This window comes from Poromitra crassiceps (assembly GCF_964638095.1).
Source record: "Poromitra crassiceps genome assembly, chromosome: 8".
Taxonomy (NCBI): Eukaryota; Metazoa; Chordata; class Actinopteri; order Beryciformes; family Melamphaidae; genus Poromitra; species Poromitra crassiceps.
The window spans coordinates 42,197,042-42,215,123 of NC_139629.1; the positions used below are offsets into that span (position 1 = coordinate 42,197,042).

Here is an 18,082-nt window from a genome sequence, read left to right on the forward strand (position 1 = left end):
AAATTAAGAAAATATACAAGGCAAAGAAGGATACTATTATACATGGGCAAATTACGGCCAGCTGTGCGGCCCGCGCTGGTTTTGCAAAAATAAAAATATATATACCGTATATATTCCCCCCCGATCCGATTCGTGAATTATGTCAGTATCGGCACTCGATATTGGATCGGATCGGTCCCATCCCTACTTGTGGGAAGGAATATGGAAAATGTACCTTTTATTTAACATTTAAAAAAAATGCCTCGCTATAATGTGAGGTCTATTGTATAAACAGGGACGTATCTATGAATAGACGAGGCTGATTAAAATTCAACTGATTCATACAGACTTAAAATTGATCAAAAATTAATCAAAGCACTGACAGGTGAAGTGGTATCCAGTGCAGTGTGTGCGCACACACACACACACACACACACACACACACACACACAGACACTACACACACACCACACACACACACACACACACACACACACACACACACACAGACACTACACACACACTACACACACAGACACTACACACACACACACACACACACAGACACTACACATACACACACAGACACTACACACACACACACAGACACTACACACACACACACACACACACACACACACATAGACACTACACACACACACACACACACACACACACACACACACACAGACACTACACACACACACACCACACACTGTAATATTTGTTCAGTAAAGGAGTAAACCGGTCACAATTCATTTAATCTGATGGAATGCAAGTCGGTCTTCTCCGTTTTGTGGTCTTTGCTTTCATGGAGAAATGTATTTCAGCTGCACCGTCTTCATCAGCGTCTCCCGTAGGTCTGGACCTCGCTGGGCTGTGCGTTTTCTTCCTTAACTTCACAGCTTGTTTCATGTCAAGATTTATATTGTTCTACTTTGAGCGTATGAGCAGCACAACAATCAAAATCCTCTCTCGCTATCAATCCTTATCTGGCCTCTGGGCTCCATGTCTCTCTCACGCTCACAGTCAAACCTCACGCTCTGTCGACGAGGGAACGCAACCAGCAACCGTTAGGAGCTGCAGTTTCCATGGCGACCACAGTGCCCACCCAGTCAATATGTCATCCAATGACGTCAGCCGCCGACGCAGATAGGAAAGAAATGAGACCAAAATAGATCCAGAAGTGGCTATTAGGTGTAATGCTGAGGCAAATATCCACTTTTACTGCTCCAGACTAGAGTGTCTAACATTGGTCGTTTAATTTTAGCACTCCCTATTTCAGTATTTAGTTCAATATAGGTCCCTATTTGAACATTTCAATATAGCTTTTAATTCTGCCATTATATCAGGGATGAGGGACTGATTTGTATGCTTGTGTGAGTATAAACAACAACAACAACATGGTAGTGTTTTAACCTTGCGAGGCAGCTAGATTTGCGTGAGAACCAGAGCTGTGTAAGAAGAGTTGCGACCATGTTGCGACATCTCCATTCACTCCAATGGACCAGTTTTTTACTCTCAAGAGTTCCAGGAAGTAAGGTCCTGGATTAAGCAGCACTGTCGAGTTGCAGCAAAATGGACAGTTTGTGTTGTCCTTTGAAAGTTTTTTTTTCTTGAATCAAATTGTACATTATCAGCTTTATTTTAGCATGCAAAAGTAGCGCGAGACCCATTCCTGGCTGTTCATTGGCTAATGAGTCCTTTTGGTCCTCCGCTGACTCCACTCTCTCTCTAGAGGACACTAGTGAGAACGAGATCACGATCATGTGACAAATCCATTTACCACGCTCCAATCTATTGGTTGGTTTGGACCAATCAGCGTCCGAAGAAAGGAGGAAGCGGTTCTAAGTGGTTGAAGTTAGACCGTGATAGACAGATGGTTCATCCAATCACCTGCCACGTTTTTTTTTAAAGTGCCTGCCCTTTTGAACCGGTTTCCAATATCAAGTTCCCAGGTGGTTCTGCGGAAAAACAAACCATCTGGCAGTATCGGGTTACTGGTTTTCCAAAGCCTTTTAATATTTAATATAGAAGGTTTTGTGGCTGTTTTAATGATACAAAAATGACGATTCCGCAGATCCTTTTCTTAAAGGTAGAGTCATTATTATTGCATTACAAACACCGTAATTATAATCTTTACCGAGATCCCACCTACATTGCATGATTAAACCTTTACACTGATAAATCTTCCCGGGGTGTATGTCGCAGACTAACCTAAATTGCACAACCACACATACTGTGGTGGCCTGTTGTTGGGTAGCTGAACACATGGCTCCCACACTACACTGTTACAGTAGTAGTTCAGATCACATGATACTGAACACATGGCTCCCACACTACACTGTTACAGTAGTAGTTCAGATCACATGATACTGAACACATGGCTCCCCCCCCCCTCTCTCTCCATGTTGTGTTCAGGAATCAGAGAAGATCATCGCTGAGCTCAATGAAACCTGGGAGGAGAAGCTGCGGAAGACGGAGTCTATCCGCATGGAGAGGTCAGTACAGGGAGAGCCCTCTGTCCAGTGTCCACCACCACCTCTCCTTCTGCTCATCTGTGCCCTGCCAGTGCTACACATGCTGGTCTGTGAAGCCCCACCTCCCTCCCTCTACAGTCCTGTCTCTGTCTGTCTTCACACCCATCTGTGCCGTCTCTCTCGCTCTCTTCACCCATCTATTTCCTCTGCACTCTTCTGTCCACTTCCCTTCCTCGCTCTGTCGTCACACTCCGCTGCCCGCACTCCCTCTCTCTCTCTTTCTCCCTCTCTCTCTCTTTCTCCCTCTCTCTCTCTCCCTTCTCCCTCCCTTCGCCCTCTCCCTCTCTCTCTCTCCCTTCTCCCTCTCTCTCTCCCTCCATCTCTCTCCCTTCTCCCTCTCTCTCTCCCTCCATCTCTCTCCCTTCTCCCTCTCTCTCTCCCTCCATCTCTCTCCCTTCTCCCTCTCTCTCTCCCTCCATCTCTCTCCCTTCTCCCTCTCTTGGCTGTCACATCAACCATGTTACTGTCTGCCCATTGAGCCTCCCCCTGTGTATCGCTGGTGCCATTCTGTGCCTGTTGTCAAGCCATAAGTCACTTGGTGTAAGGTCGAACACCATCACTCCTCATCATCTTCCTCGCTCTTATCCATACACAAGCACAAGAACATGTACAGAGTTCACGTGTTTCTTTATGCCGGCGATGGCCGTGGCCAGAAGCATTGGGTTTTTGGGTTGTCCGTCCGTCCATCTAACCAAAAACCCATTGACTCGGAGATGAGGAAATGCTGACCCATTTCCTGGTGTTAGGACTCATTCCTGCACCACCCTATAGGCTTGTGTATTGTTGTGTGACGGCACTGATGACGCATTCCACGTTATCTTTTACTTAAATCATTAAATTATCGTCTGAACTTATTAATGCCTTCTCCTCGCACATAGGGAGGCCTTGCTCGCAGAGATGGGTGTAGCAATCCGTGAAGATGGAGGAACTTTGGGCGTCTTCTCTCCTAAAAAGGTAGGAGACACATGATGACACACATTGATGCTGGTGACAATGACGTTATCGATCTTCCAATGGACGGCGATGCGCACCCTCCCTCCATCACATCATCACATGGTGACGCACGCCCTTCCTCCATCACATCATCAGCATTCTTTTCCATGCGATATCATTTCCTAAAGACCCTCCCTGAACTGTGACTCGGTCTTCCCGTCTATTCACTTGATTCTTTCTTTCTCCTTGTTATTTTGCCTCCTCCACATACTCAGCTAAAACACGAAAGTCCATTTGATGATCACTTTGATTGTCTTCCTACGAAGAAGCAGGTTTGTTCAATTAAATCAACAGATAAATTACCCCGTGCGTGTGCACTTGGATGTAGTCCCTATAACTGGCAGAGCTGAAGTCTGTTGTAGTGATTTGTTAGCATCAGTGTATCTCCATTGCTCAGAGAGTAGTTCCTCACATCTGCTGCCATCATGTGCATAGATGTTCCTCCAGGCCATGTATTTACTAGCCTTTTACAACGATGTGAAACATCTAGAGTATCATGTTGCCCTCTGTGTTAGATTGACACTCTGTATGGGAACAGCTTTCAACACGATGTTGTCACATTTAAGACTTGTCTAGTGGCTCTGCGTACAGTCATTTGGAGGTAAAGATTTTACGTTCCCCACTTAAAGGGCATGGTGCAGGTTGGAGACCACATTGCATTCATATGTGGAAGGGGTATAGACGCTTTTAATTTGACAACATAAACATTCAAAATTGCCCCTAGCTTTACTTCCTGTTGCAATGTTTGCTAATACAATAGCTGACAGGAAATAAGCTAGGGTTCAAAACTGTTCCCATAACAACCCAATTCTGTGAAAACCATCTATATAGCAATGGGATTTGGGGGGGAAAAACTTTTTTTCAATCGCACATAGCTGCGTTTAGACTCGTTTTTGTAACCAGCAGGGGGCACTGGTCCATTTCATGGAACTACCTTTTGTGATGTCACAGGGATGCAAAATTAGTCACCTTTAGGTGACAGTCACATTTTTCAGCCCAAAATATGAGGATTTCTGAGTGGTTTTATGTCTGCCCTGGTATCTGTCACCTTTTTTCACTCTCCATGACTTTGCATCCCTGTGTCAGCCCCAGCAGAACATTCTCCTCTTGTGATGTCACTCCTGTTGTTATGTCACACGCCCATTTATAAAATGCCACCTTTTCCTCCATATTTATACCCTGGGGGCCTGTGTGTGTGGGGGGGCGGGGGATCTTTGTCTTTCTGGAGTGTTTTCACTGTAATCATGAGCCCAAAATGTCGATTCAGATTTTTTTTTTACCTGCACCATGCTCTTTAAACAAAGTTTGAATATACTTGGCACTGTAAAGAGACTAGATGTTCGCTGTCACCCCTTTCCTTCACCTCCTTAGATCTATTAGTGCTCTCGTGAGGCTTTTAAATGCTATATTCCCTGCACTCTCCTTACTTACTTCCCCATCTCCCAGCAGAGGCAGCTTGATATGCCAGCAATATAAGGACCTGTAGGTGTGTCGGTTTCGCTCTCGTCAGCAGCAGAGTCAAGATCGTGACGGAGGCGAAAAGAGCTATCGGTTATCCTTTAGTCACTGAATGTTCCGAGCCAACTGTCACCAGATCAGCTTTGGTTTCAGAAAAAAGTCCCTCCTTTTAATTTAATCCTTCTTCAGGAATGGTGTTGACCCTCCTCTTGTTTTTTCTCTCCTTTCCTTCATTCTCTTTTTCCCCTCCTCTCACCCGCGGCCTCTCCATGGGTTAGCTTTTCGTTGAGAAGCCTTGTGATCTCTATACAGACTTTAACGGGGTCTTTTCCCCAAAGAAGGTTGGTTACATTGGTGGAGTAGTTCCTAGCATTATTTGTAGTAGCATTGTGATGTATCATCAGGCTTTAGAGGTGTCGGCGTTGTGTCCAATGTGGCCATTTCAATCTGCTGTCATGAAGGCGATAGTCATGTAGAGTATCACTGAAAAAGTCCTTGATGATACTGATATGAAACTATGCCCAGTTCAAAGGATGGCTTTACCCATAAAAACCCCACTTTGTATCATATATAATCTGGGTAATATAAGCACATGGCCAGTGTTTTACCTTCTCTCTCTGCTTAACTCGCAGAGAAAAATCCTCCTGCAGAAACTCCGCCCCGCCAACTGCAAGTCATTAAGGCTCGTTAAGGCTCTCAATGCCATGTGCACATACTTAAAAAATAGACAATAACAGCAGAGTAGATTCTGCCTCTCAAGCAGAACTTCCACAGTTCCATTGTGACGCGTTGTGACGTAAAACGCGTCAGAACAGAGCGCTTTGCTAGAGGAGCAAATGGGAGATCTCCGTGAGGAAAACGGAGAGAGAAGGTAAACGCTGCCCATGTGCTTCTATTACCGAGATTATTAATGATATAAAGTGGGTTGATTACCGGTAAGGCCATCCTTTAAGTGCAGTATAATTGCTGTCCTGTTGAAGTACCGTTGAAAGTAGTGAAATCCCAGAAATATTTTCTTTTGGTAGACTGTTACCTCACTCTCATTTCTCCTCCACTGAACAGACTCCCCACCTGGTGAACCTGAATGAGGATCCACTCATGTCAGAGTGTCTGCTCTACTACATCAAAGACGGAATTACAAGGTAACCCAACCTGGAATCCTAACACCGACATGCCGCGTGAAAGTCTGCAAAGGTTTAGAAGTGGAGTCTCTGGGGGCACCCCGGTGACTCACCAAGGATGCTAAAAAAGAAGGATAAGACATCACTGACGTCAGTGTTCACATTTTGCTTTGGGGCCAGTTCTATTGAAGTGAATGGGGCAGGCATGAAAAGTCGCACTATAAACCGTCATATCTGTGTCGTTCATCTTGGATTGAAAAATGCTTCCACCAGATCAAAGAAAATGATGTTGACCGATGCCCCGTTCGGTCATGTACAATGATGTAGTTAGCTAATCTAGCTCTATTTTGGACCAACCAGGGGCTTGAGTTGAGCTATATGCAGCTGCTGGACACAGCCATGATCTGTTGGGAGACCAATAATAAGGGGAACAAACATGCACAGTTACATAAAAAATACAAGGGTCAACATCACATAATAACTTTTCTTTAATCTGGTAGAAGCATTTTTCAGTCAAAGAAACGACACAGATATGATGGCTTATAGTGGGACTTACCATGCCTGCCTGTGTGTACCATTAAGGCTAAGTCTTTAACAGAGCTGGACCGGGTTTGAAACTGGCTCATAGTCCTTTCCTGCATGTCCCCCCCTCTCCCTCTCCCTGCTTTCCTGGGAAGAGAGAATTTGAGTCTGTGGGAAAAGTACTGTCCATTTAGTTTCTCCTTCTTTCTGTTTAGCTAGAGGGACTTTCAGAGTCAGAGGAAGGTGGCATAAAATCTGCAGTTGATGACCAAATTTGTGCCGTCTAAAGTTACTTTCCTCCCCTCTTTGTCCTGTTGGGCCCCTCTATACACTCTTCCCATAAGTATTTAGTTACAGCCATGCCCGAGGGGGACAATAACGAGTGACAGGATCCCAAGATGAAACACCTCACAGGGCCTCAGAAGTGCTGCCTTTTCTCATAAGCAATGGTTTTACAGGTTCAGCAGTAACCCCTGCCAACTGATTGTTTTTCATTTGATTGTATTTTTTTTTGCCAAAATGGCTGCACAATAGAATGAGAGGGAAGGAATCACGCACTCAAAATGGCTCCTCTGATTCCTGCAGGGTGGGCCAGGCAGATGCCGAACGACGTCAAGACATCGTTCTAAGTGGTGCTCATATCAGAGAAGAGCATTGCATCTTCCGCAGTGAGAGGAATGCCAATGGAGATGGTAAGACACTATTACCGTCTGTGTGTGTGTGTGTGTGTGTGTGTGTGTGTGTGTGTGTGTGTGTGTGTGTGTGTGTGTGTGTGTGTGTGTGTGTGTGTGTTCTGGATCACTTTCCTGGTCCTTACCCATACTTCCTAGTAGGGATCGACCGAAATGGGTTTTTCCATTGGCCGATGGGGATATTTAGAGAGCAGGGATATATAATGCCGATATGATGTTTTGTTTTTTGTTTTTGTCTTTTTGCATCTGATAAAAAAATATATATATACAAATTGGACACAAAATTGCTGAACTTAAATGAACATGTTACAGCATTGCATCATCTGCATTCATTGTCTCTGTTTGCTTAAGTAGATGCACTCTGCAGTCCACAGGTAAAAAACCCTGTCAAAAAACAACATATGAATGAAAAATTAAGTTTTAGTGTGCTTATATAAAAAATACAGTAAATACAATTGTGTAGTGTAGTCGTGCACACAGTAACAGCATCTATTTGTTTTCAGGCCCAGTTAAGTGCAGACATGCAGATTTTTTTTTGTTTTGTTTATCGGCCGATGCCGATTCTCTCAAAATGGCTGAAAATGCCTTTAATCGGCCCGATCAATCAGTCTAGTATCTCTGCTCCCTAGACTGAACATGCAAAGCCAAACGCCAAGCCTAAGTACTGCTTCAGTTGGTTGAATTGGTGCGTGTGTAGACTCCTCTTTCTTCATTTCCTTTGGCTAATGGAAAAGTGATGCCATGAATATCTTAACCAGTACACCATGGCATAGATATTGGCCCTTCACCATTTAACGGTTAATGTTAACGAGCTTTTCAGGAAAGGTGTGAGTCACTGATGATTTGTTGCTACTGTGTTTGCTGAAGTGATCGTCATGCTGGTGCCCTGCGAGGGATCCGAAACCTACGTCAACGGCAAACGAGTTGAAGATTCAGTCCAGCTTCGTTCAGGTGCATATTACCATGTATCATATTGTGTTTCATTGTTTGTGCTAATTCTTATGCATGTGTATTATTCTCTCTGAAAGTGTGACCCCATTGGTATTATCTGTGTAATAATTTGCTATCCTGTCAGATGAAAATCTTTACATCTCCAAAAGTACAGCTTCTCATCAATTGGGGTGGGGGGTTGCAGATGTACCTATAACCGAGGGTTAATTGATTTGACAGTTCAATGGACTCGATCTATTATAGGGTCATGTCACTTGAGTGTCCTCTTTCAGTTCAAATAAACACCAACATTGGAGTTATCGGTCATTATTCACACTGTTCTACAGCTGCAGTGGAATGATGCCTTCACTTGTCTCCATGCTCACTTCTACTATACACTTGTGTCTTGTTTCAGGCAACCGCATCATCATGGGAAAGAACCACGTGTTCCGCTTCAACCACCCCGAACAGGCCCGGGCCGAGAGGGAGAAGACCCCGTCGGCTGAGACGCCCGTGGAGCCCGTGGACTGGACCTTTGCCCAGCGGGAGCTGCTGGAGAAGCAGGGCATCGACATGAAGCAGGAGATGGAGAAAAGGTACGGGATCCACACATAAGTGGAATTTGAATGGTGCCGCCATGGCCAGCAATGTCCAGAGTGTATTAATATTGGTAAAAAAAAATCGCAAGGAAAATAAGAATAATATGAACATTAAACCTTTTTTTTGCTCGCTAATTCACTCTTATGGCAGTATAAATGAGAAATTTGCAAAGCGGAAATAAATATGGCAGATTTGGTTGGGGGAAAAGGAGTCATATTGTGGCACTTGTCATAGGCTACACCGTAGCCTACAACTCACGGCAGTAAAACAGTGAATACATAGTTTTAAGCGTCACACAACCCCGCAAAATGACTCATTTCACTACCAGAATTTGATACATTCGAGCCAATAACATTTAGAAAGTCAATAAGAACCGCACAACTGAATTATTTATCCCATTCAAGTTAGCAGAGGGTTGTCTATTCATCTAGCCAGCGTGGGAATATCGCCACAGACACCAGATTAAAAACTCTACTGAGAAATACAGAAAGGGTTATGTGGCACTGATGGGCTTAATTAGCATTATGGGAACTCGTTTGGCAATGACTTAAATGTAACGGATATTCATTTATATGTAAAAGTTACGCACTTGAGCTTTAATGTGAATGGATAAATAAATACTGTACACCATATTTTGGATAAAAGTTCATGTTGTTTTGACAGATCACTGGGAATTAGTGCTGCATTTTTGGTAATGAGAACTTTCACTGTAATTTTAGTATGCTGGAACCCCCCCCCCCCTTTTTTAGACATGCTGTTTGATTGAACAATATCAAGTTTGATTAACTTTGAATAGCGTTAATTTTCCAATGTGGGGGTTTTCTAATATGGATTGTGTATTACGAATTGTCTAATGAGCTTTTGATTACTTTTTTTTAATTTGTCTAGACTCACTGAGATGGAGATCTTGTACAAAAAAGAGAAGGAGGAAGCAGACCAACTTCTGGAACAACAGAGACTGGTGAGTTCAAGTGTTGAAGAATCAGGCTGGAATTCAATCAAACCCACTTTAGAGACGTCATCTCTCTGTAGTCTAATTTTGCCAGTAAGAACTTAAGTCATCGTAGCCAAGTTTGTAATAACTGCAGGGTGGGTTTCATAGAAGCCAAGCCTCAACTTTGATGATGCTCTTCTGAAGTTGTAGTAGTTTCTGATGCGTTGCTAGTTGTGTGACTGTTTTGAGTGGAATGTACTTCAGAATGCACTGTTTGTCTAAAGTGTGTTACAAAGTTAAAACATGGTTTCTCGCTGGTTAATATATAATTGGAAAGCTAGATTTTTGTTTTTTTGGATGATGGTTTCGCTTTCGCTCCGTTGAAGTCTGACTAGTACTAATTTTCACTCTGAGCTCTTCTCACGTTTGAGATTCTCTTGTGTGTTTGTGTGTGAATCACACTTTTATTCCTAGCGCATGTCTGCTCTTGCATGGAAGTTCAAATCGACTTGTTCTGGTTTGAGATAGTTTAGCTTTTACCCCCCCCCCCCCCACACACACACTTGATTCTTGAGTTTGACTGATTTTCTGTCGCAATTTGATTCTGTGAGAATTTAATTGTAAAGCTTTCCCCTTTGCCAATCCTTATTTTCACTTTTCTTGTGTCTTCTAGAGTGGAACTGAATCTTGCAAAACAGCACCTTAGAGCAGAATGTTCATTTGATACGCAGATCAAAATTGTTTAAAAGTCGATTTAACATGATCAATATCTAAACAAATAGTCTTGTTTTTATCAAATAATGCTGCTTTTGCACGGTTCATGTTAATAGCATGTTTTCTTAACTCGGCACCGGTTCTGGACTAAGTTGCAGTGTTTGCTGTTGAGCTGGTCAACTTCGAGGCGGCTGTTGATTTGCTTGGATTAGATTTCTATTCTAGTTTTCGCGCTCTGTTTTGTTCTGAGTTCTCATCTCTTCAATGCAGTTGCCGACTTGTACAATGCATTGTGATAACAAAACAAATCCTGCTGTAGTTTTTGAAGGATAGCGACAATGTGGTTTCTCATTGACTTCTTTGGCTACCTCCCTCTCTGCTAGCCTTTGGCTACCACCTCCCTCTGCTAGCCTTTACCTGGTGTCTCTGTAGCACACTTGAGGCCATGGCTCAACAACAGAGTTGTCACTGCTCACAGTTGAATCAATGAATCACAGACCTCTTCCATACTCTGGTGGTTTTATATACAGAACTACAGGCAGTGTTCAGACTCCCAATGACATAAACATGTCCCGTTCTAGTCATAGATACAGACAGTGTCATACACAAAGATTTGAAGTATCTGTTCCAACTGGTTGTGATCTGTAATGTCCTTTGTCTACAAAAAAAAAATGAGAAACTGCATTTTGTTTTTTTTCAACTAACATCTTTCTTGTAGTGGATTAACACGTAACCTCACTTCTGCCTGTCCTCCCTCTACTGGCTTTCCGATAAAACTGCAACAACACTGTCTTCTAACTCACTGCTAATACTAAAGCAACTCAAATCTTCTGGACTTCTAAAGGGGTAAAGCTCCAAAATCCATCTACGTTTTTTTGCATGCCATTGTAGCATGTTTGGGATCCAGCTGTCAAAATTTTCAATTATGAAGAGGAATATCACAAAATAATGCAGAAGTGCTCCAATCATCAACTTTTCTCTGTTCTGTTTATATTTTTTCTAATCACGATAGTCATGCTTTACCTTTTACTTTTAATATCAATATGCAACATTGGGAACTACAGTATATTGGCTTAGTTGAATTCCCCATTTTTGAAAAAGGCTCACTTATTTGCCTGCTAGCTTTTTTGTTGGCATGTAAAGTAATACCAACAATGGGTGAAAGTAGTCATGGTAACCATGATTTAATTCATATCCCATAACAATTTCACGAGGCAAAATATTAGAAAGGCAAAATGAGAAGAAAGTCAATGGAAGCCACTGTCTATGCTAGATTTTCCTTTTTAAGCTTTTTCCTCAAACTTGATTTGATCTTGGACATATTTCTCTGGGAATGATATTGCATGTTGTCATACATCTTGTACAGTAATGATGTATGCAAAAGAAAAAAGATGACGTTATTACACTTGGAAGAGTCATCTAGGTAAATGTCCTGAATCCTGAACATCAGAATCCTGTCCCGGCTCTTAAATATTATGTTGGCGATCCGATTTCAACAAGAGCTTTAATCATAATAGAAGTTCCCATGTTGCATATTCATACTTGTATTCATTCTTATTTTAAAGCCATCCTTCTTCTCTTTGATTTCCCATTTGTAATTTCTCCTTTTTGTTGGGAACCATTTTTGGTTTGTTTCCTATTTTGTTTTCTCAAGGATGGCGACTCTGATAGTGGGGATGACTCAGATAAGAGGTCTTGTGAAGAGAGTTGGAGACTGATCACTTCCTTGAGAGAAAAGCTGCCGCCCAGCAAGCTACAAACCATAGTGAAAAAGTGTGGATTACCCAGCAGTGGGAAGAGAAGAGAGCCAGTTAAAATGTACCAGGTCCCTCAGCGCCGCCGCATCACCAAGGACTCCAAATGGGTGACCATCTCTGACCTGAAGATCCAGGCGGTCAAGGAGATTTGTTACGAAGTAGCGCTCAACGACTTCCGCCACACACGGCAGGAAATCGAGGCACTGGCCATTGTAAAGATGAAGGAGCTGTGCGCTAGCTACAGCAAGAAGGACCCCAACGAGCGGGACTCGTGGCGGGCGGTGGCGCGGGATGTGTGGGACACTGTAGGGGTTGGCGACGAGCGCATTGAGGATGTCATCACCAATGGGACCCGAGCAGGAGGGGTGGTCATGGATGAACTGAAGGTGCACATTGACAAACTTGAGGACATCTTGCACGAGGTGAAGAAACAAAATAACATGAAGGACGAGGAGATCCGCGCTCTCAGGAACAAGATGGTCAAAATGGAGAAGGTCCTTCCGTTCATCGCCCCAGAAGTTCAAGACAAGCCCCCTAGCATCAGCTCCTCTACCAGCGCAGCTAGAACTCCCATTCCTCGAGACGGCAAACCTCCTGTGCATGAAAAGCCTGATGGAGAGGACACAGAACTGCAAACAGGCCAAAGTGCAGGCGATGACTCGACCTTGAACCGAGGCCACATGCGTTGGATGCGTCAGGAGCAGGTGCGTCTGAAGAACCTCCAACAACAAGAGATCTCCAAGCAGCTCCGCAGGCAATCTGGACCACATCGCTTCATACCCCCAGAAGACCGCAAGCTCCGCTTCCCCTTCAAAAGCAACCCCAAGCACCGCAACTCCTGGAGCCCAGGCACCCATATCATTATCACAGACCAGCAGGTCATCGAGCTGAAGGTGCCCAAAGAAGCGGTAGAGGAGGAAGAGGGAGAAGGACAGGCCGAGGAAGGAGCATATTCTAGAGACAGAATGGCTGCTTCGGTTATCCAAGTCAGTCCTGCGCTGCCAAGCCCCTCAGTCCAGCGCAGAAGCAGTGACGTGGAGCAGGGTCTAAGCCAGGGTTACAGACACAACCACAGGAACAACCAGCATCAGCAGCCCAATGGGAACAACCCATATCAGCAGCCCCATGAACGAGGCCGCAGCAACTCCTTTCATCACCAGCGCCAGCGCCATGGATCCTCTGGCTCCATGGAGTCACTGCAGCACTGCGAACCCAACAGGAGGCATTCACAGGCTTACTACCAGCCCCGCCACTACCAGAACCAGCCAGTACATCCCCAGCCACACCCCCAACAACAACAACAGCCTCACCACTATATTGGCGTACCCTATACAGATACCGGCTTCAATGGCTACCAGCAGTACCACCACACTGACCAAGCTAACCATCCAATCAACTTTCAGGCGCCTCCAAGAATGCGCAGGCAAATGTCTGCCCCCAACCTAAAAGCCAGCAGGGAGACGACAGTCTGAGAGGGACTTGTGGGATGAGGAGGAACTAGTTGGCTATACTTGTAGTAGGCAAATACATTACAGATCACAACAGCTCAGAATCATGGGAGTCCGATAGCTAGAACTGTGACTTTTGCACTTGAACAGTGTGTTTTATTGGTTGATCCAAATCTGAATTGTTTGTATTATAAGAGGACATTTTATCATCACCATAATCTATCTATGCCATTGTATCAGTTGCGCTGCATTGTGTGTTCTGTCAACACTCGCATTGGGAGAACTGTCATAAGGAATCGAAGCCAACAGATGATGAGGCGACTTGTTTTCAAAAGAGACTCTGCCGTGCCTATTCTGATTCATCAGTAATGCTTTGATTTGCCAAAACATCTTCATGGTTGACTTTCTGAGTTTACATCTTTACCATTTTAGTATTGATTTATCATCAATCTTTTGAGCCATTAACATTTCAAGTGTCCAAATAGTCATCAAAGGTTTTGCGGCAGCGCAAGCTAAGAAGAGAAAACATTGAGTTCTCTCTGTGTATCCCTGTGATTGTATGATGGGCTAGCTAGAGGAATAACTTCCCTTTACTAGTTCACATTTTCTGTCCAGCATAAATCTTCATTGGCCTAGATCTGGAATCAAGGGACCAGTAGGTTGGACATTTTAAAATGTAATGATAGTGGCTTGATGCCACTGGTCCATTATGTGACTGCCATTTGAATGGAGACTGAAACAAAGACGGTGGTAAAAGAAAGGGGATTTTTAAAAAGTGCCTTTTTAATTCATTAATGTCATTAACCCTGCTGTGCATTTACAGTTCAATCAAATTACCTCTTCTCCAATGTTTCCTTTGCATCCTTTCGATCCAGTGCTTAACATGTTACTTCTGAAAACAATACTGACGTTTTCACCTACAGATCACAAAAGAAAACTGTCTACCAAAACTAACTAAACTAACTTGGTTGTAGTAACATACTGATTTATTAGAATTCTAAATGAAATCAAGAAGCCACTTAGCTGCTTGATTTCATACTTATTTAATTTTAATTAAAAATTACACTACACATTTTTTTTTTTTTTTTTTTTTATATGACTGCCACCCTACTTGTATTACAGACACTACTTTGCACTTCGTTCAAGTCATCGATAAGTTGTATAATCAGTTATTTTGTGAGTACACAAATGTTTATGTTGAGCAATAAGTTAATCAAAATTCTTCAAAATGTAGTTTTTTTTTTTAAAGATCCTTTTTGAAACTACCACATTTTATGTGTTGGTATATTGTCCCACCAGGATGTTTTCACTAATGCCATGATGCCAAGTTCTCTCTAAAATCCTGAAGTCCATTAAAGACCCCATGAAATGAGAAATGACTGGCTAGAATTGCTATGCGACGTACCCAACCATAATGTACTGTAGAGCCCTTTTCCCACATGCGCTTTGTACCGCAAAATGACCGGAACGTGGTCTAATGCCTTCATGTGGGAAAGTTGTTTTCCGGTATAAGCGCAACCCCGTCGTCGCGGACATTTCACCAGTTTCGAACAAGTCAGAAGAGCGGTATGCGCTATAGCAGATACAAGTGAGAAACGGGTGCAGTCATTTTCCGCGACACCGGTCCTTCTCTGGGCGAGGTGTACACACGTTGCTTAACGTTCACTTCCAGCGTGCATCATCTAATCATTCGCGCACATCAAAGCAAACTACTAGCTTGCAAGCCTCTGCCATTCTCGCTGTGTCTGTCCTGTGTGGCTGCTGCGAAGTGCGGAAGGACTGGCCTCTCTCGAGCAGAGAGGGGAGTTTTGCCGACCCCCCAAATAAGCCCCCCCTGCACCCCAACATACAGGCAATTTCGCTCCTAGATTCCCACTTGCGAGCGCTGAGGTGTGAAGGGAAATTCAGGGAAATGTCCGATATTGACTTACAGGTAATTTTCCGGTACGCATGTGGGAAAACGGCTTAGGTGACATGGGGGATGACACAGCCCCCAAAAAGTCACAAAACATGCCTACGTGAATGTTGAGGTCAAACCAGTCCAAAACAACTTCCCCCACTTTTCCTCTACAAACCACAAATCATCGACTGAGCTCTGATTTCTGTTTCACATGGTCTTTTTACATTTTGGTTTTGTGGCTCGCTAAGTAACTAAGCACAGAGTACAGCTTCTTTCAAATGGATGTCCAACAGGGTGTTGTCATGGTTCCCAAAGACTCGCCGGTGAAAAATGTTGGAGGCAGGACAAAGAATTGAAGTCTTTGCATAATGTTATTCATGAGAAGTATCCATGTCAAATGAGATTTTGAAGACTGCTTCAAATGCCACATAATACCCATAGAATCCAATCCAGATAGATCTATCAGAGTCAAATCGTCGAATCCAGATAGATCTATCAGAGTCAAATAAAGTCTATATGACTCAGTCGTCCACATCATGTTTTGGCTGAGGCTTGTTTAAATGAGCAGCAAGGCTGCCTGTTTTCTCCTTGCTGTATTCTTAGCTTTAAAATAACCCAGTGATTATAACAGTTTCACACCAGTTGACCGTCAAACCATTTCAAAGAAATAAAACAGCACTCGGCACTATCACAACATACGTTTGAGGACTATCAAAAAGTCTTTTTATCTTTTTCTAAGTTTTGACAATAGTATATATATTCTGCCTTACTTGTAACACAAACCAAATGTTATAATGATATATATACTGTATATATCTCCCTCTCTATATACAATATAAGCTTAGTCTCTCCACCCCGACGCTGTTTGTGCTCATCTCTTTATATGACTATCTTTGCATGCCATTGCTTACATTTTGTCATGGCCCAATAAGTGCTCCTTGAAAGAATGTTCTATAACGCATGCTCTGGTGCTGACAGCTACCAGGTAAGCTGGAAAAGTATACAACATCAAATGGACAATGTACAGTATACGATTCTTCTGAAATATACATATATGTCTGTTAGATCTCTGTTGAGTGTTGTACGTCTACTACTGTCTGAATCTGCAATATCAAGTGCCTCATTGTGGCTGTGTACCAAGTGATGCTCCTTAATCAACATACAGGACCTACTGTATTTGAGCAGTATTGTTCACAGGTTTAAAACAAAAAAGAAGAAGGCTATTTTGAATCCCTGTGTTGCTGGAGGTTTATTTTCAAAGTATGACTGAAATAAAATGACATGTTCCAAATGCAGTTATTTATTATAATATTTTACCACTGTCTCATACAAGGGTGACACGGTTGCAGAGAAGACTAGTCTAGACAGTTTTGAGATGCTACAACTCAAGTCAGGATAAACACAAACGCTAGATGTAGAGCTGCAGTTCGAATTAATAGTTTTAATTGTGCTTTCCAAAACGTTTTATTTTAAAATAAAAGTAATCTTCTAGATTTGTATCTATAAGTGTCAGAAAAGTATGATTTAAGTCTTGTCATTACTGCAGTCAGTAAGACCACAGCATGACAATTTCTCATGTGCTCACTTATGGGTTGGGGATGGAAGTTAGATTTGCGGTCATTTATCCCATAAACATCCTTTTCAGTCAATACATCATTTCAGCCTAGTACTTGGATATTCAAGTTTTGAAACAACAGTTCATTTCAGTCCACATTTCAGTGTTTCCATCGCCTCTAGATTCATTTAATGAGAAATCAAATTTCAATAGTGTTTGAATCAAGTCTGCACATTCTGAGAGAGGTTATATACAGTAGTGTTGTCCCTAGTTTGCTTTTAGCTTGTTGGTAGGATACAGCAGGGAGGTTGATGATTCTTCTGAAAGGACTGCAAAAACCAGTGCATTCAAAAGGTGTCTGCACATACAAAGATGTGCATTCATTTAACTTGTTGGAACTGCCCACGGCAGCACCACGGACCCTCACAGTTATCTGCCCCTTGGCAACTACCCCGCACAAAGGGGCACGTAACAACTACCCCGCACAAAGAAGCACGTAACAACTACCCCGCACAAAGAAGCACGTAACAACTACCCCGCACAAAGAAGCACGTAACCGGAACCTTTCTAACAATTGCTATAAGAAAAGGCTGCATTGTCCTCCCAGAAGACACTGAACAAGCAGGATGAGGTCATCGGGACCACAGCCTGTCCTGCGCTGATGGCGCCCCTCATAGGATTACACTCGACTCAGCTTCTAGCAGCACCTCTCCTGTCCCACTCCGGCCATTTCCCTCTCCTCTTCCACTCCGGCCATTTCCCTCTCCTCTTCCACTCCGGCCATTTCTCTCTCCTCTTCCACTCCGGCCATTTCTCTCTCCTCTTCCACTCCGGCCATTTCCCTCTCCTCTTCCACTCCGGCCATTTCTCTCTCCTCTTCCACTCTGGCCATTTCCCTCTCCTCTCCCACTCCGGCCATTTCCCTCTCCTCTTCCACTC

General features: G+C 43.3%; 1 protein-coding gene across 1 annotated transcript in view; it reads left to right on the forward strand.

The window, feature by feature from the left end:
• The window catches only part of kif1b (kinesin family member 1B), an 87,569-nt gene that overhangs the window by 38,529 nt on the left and 30,958 nt on the right, over window positions 1–18,082 (forward strand). The window contains exons 16-22 of the mRNA XM_083642423.1: window positions 2,401–2,480; window positions 3,398–3,473; window positions 6,033–6,112; window positions 7,199–7,305; window positions 8,173–8,256; window positions 8,651–8,831; window positions 9,724–9,796. Coding sequence (XP_083498549.1) covers window positions 2,401–2,480; window positions 3,398–3,473; window positions 6,033–6,112; window positions 7,199–7,305; window positions 8,173–8,256; window positions 8,651–8,831; window positions 9,724–9,796 — 681 coding nt within the window. The remainder of the gene's footprint in view (window positions 1–2,400; window positions 2,481–3,397; window positions 3,474–6,032; window positions 6,113–7,198; window positions 7,306–8,172; window positions 8,257–8,650; window positions 8,832–9,723; window positions 9,797–18,082) is intronic.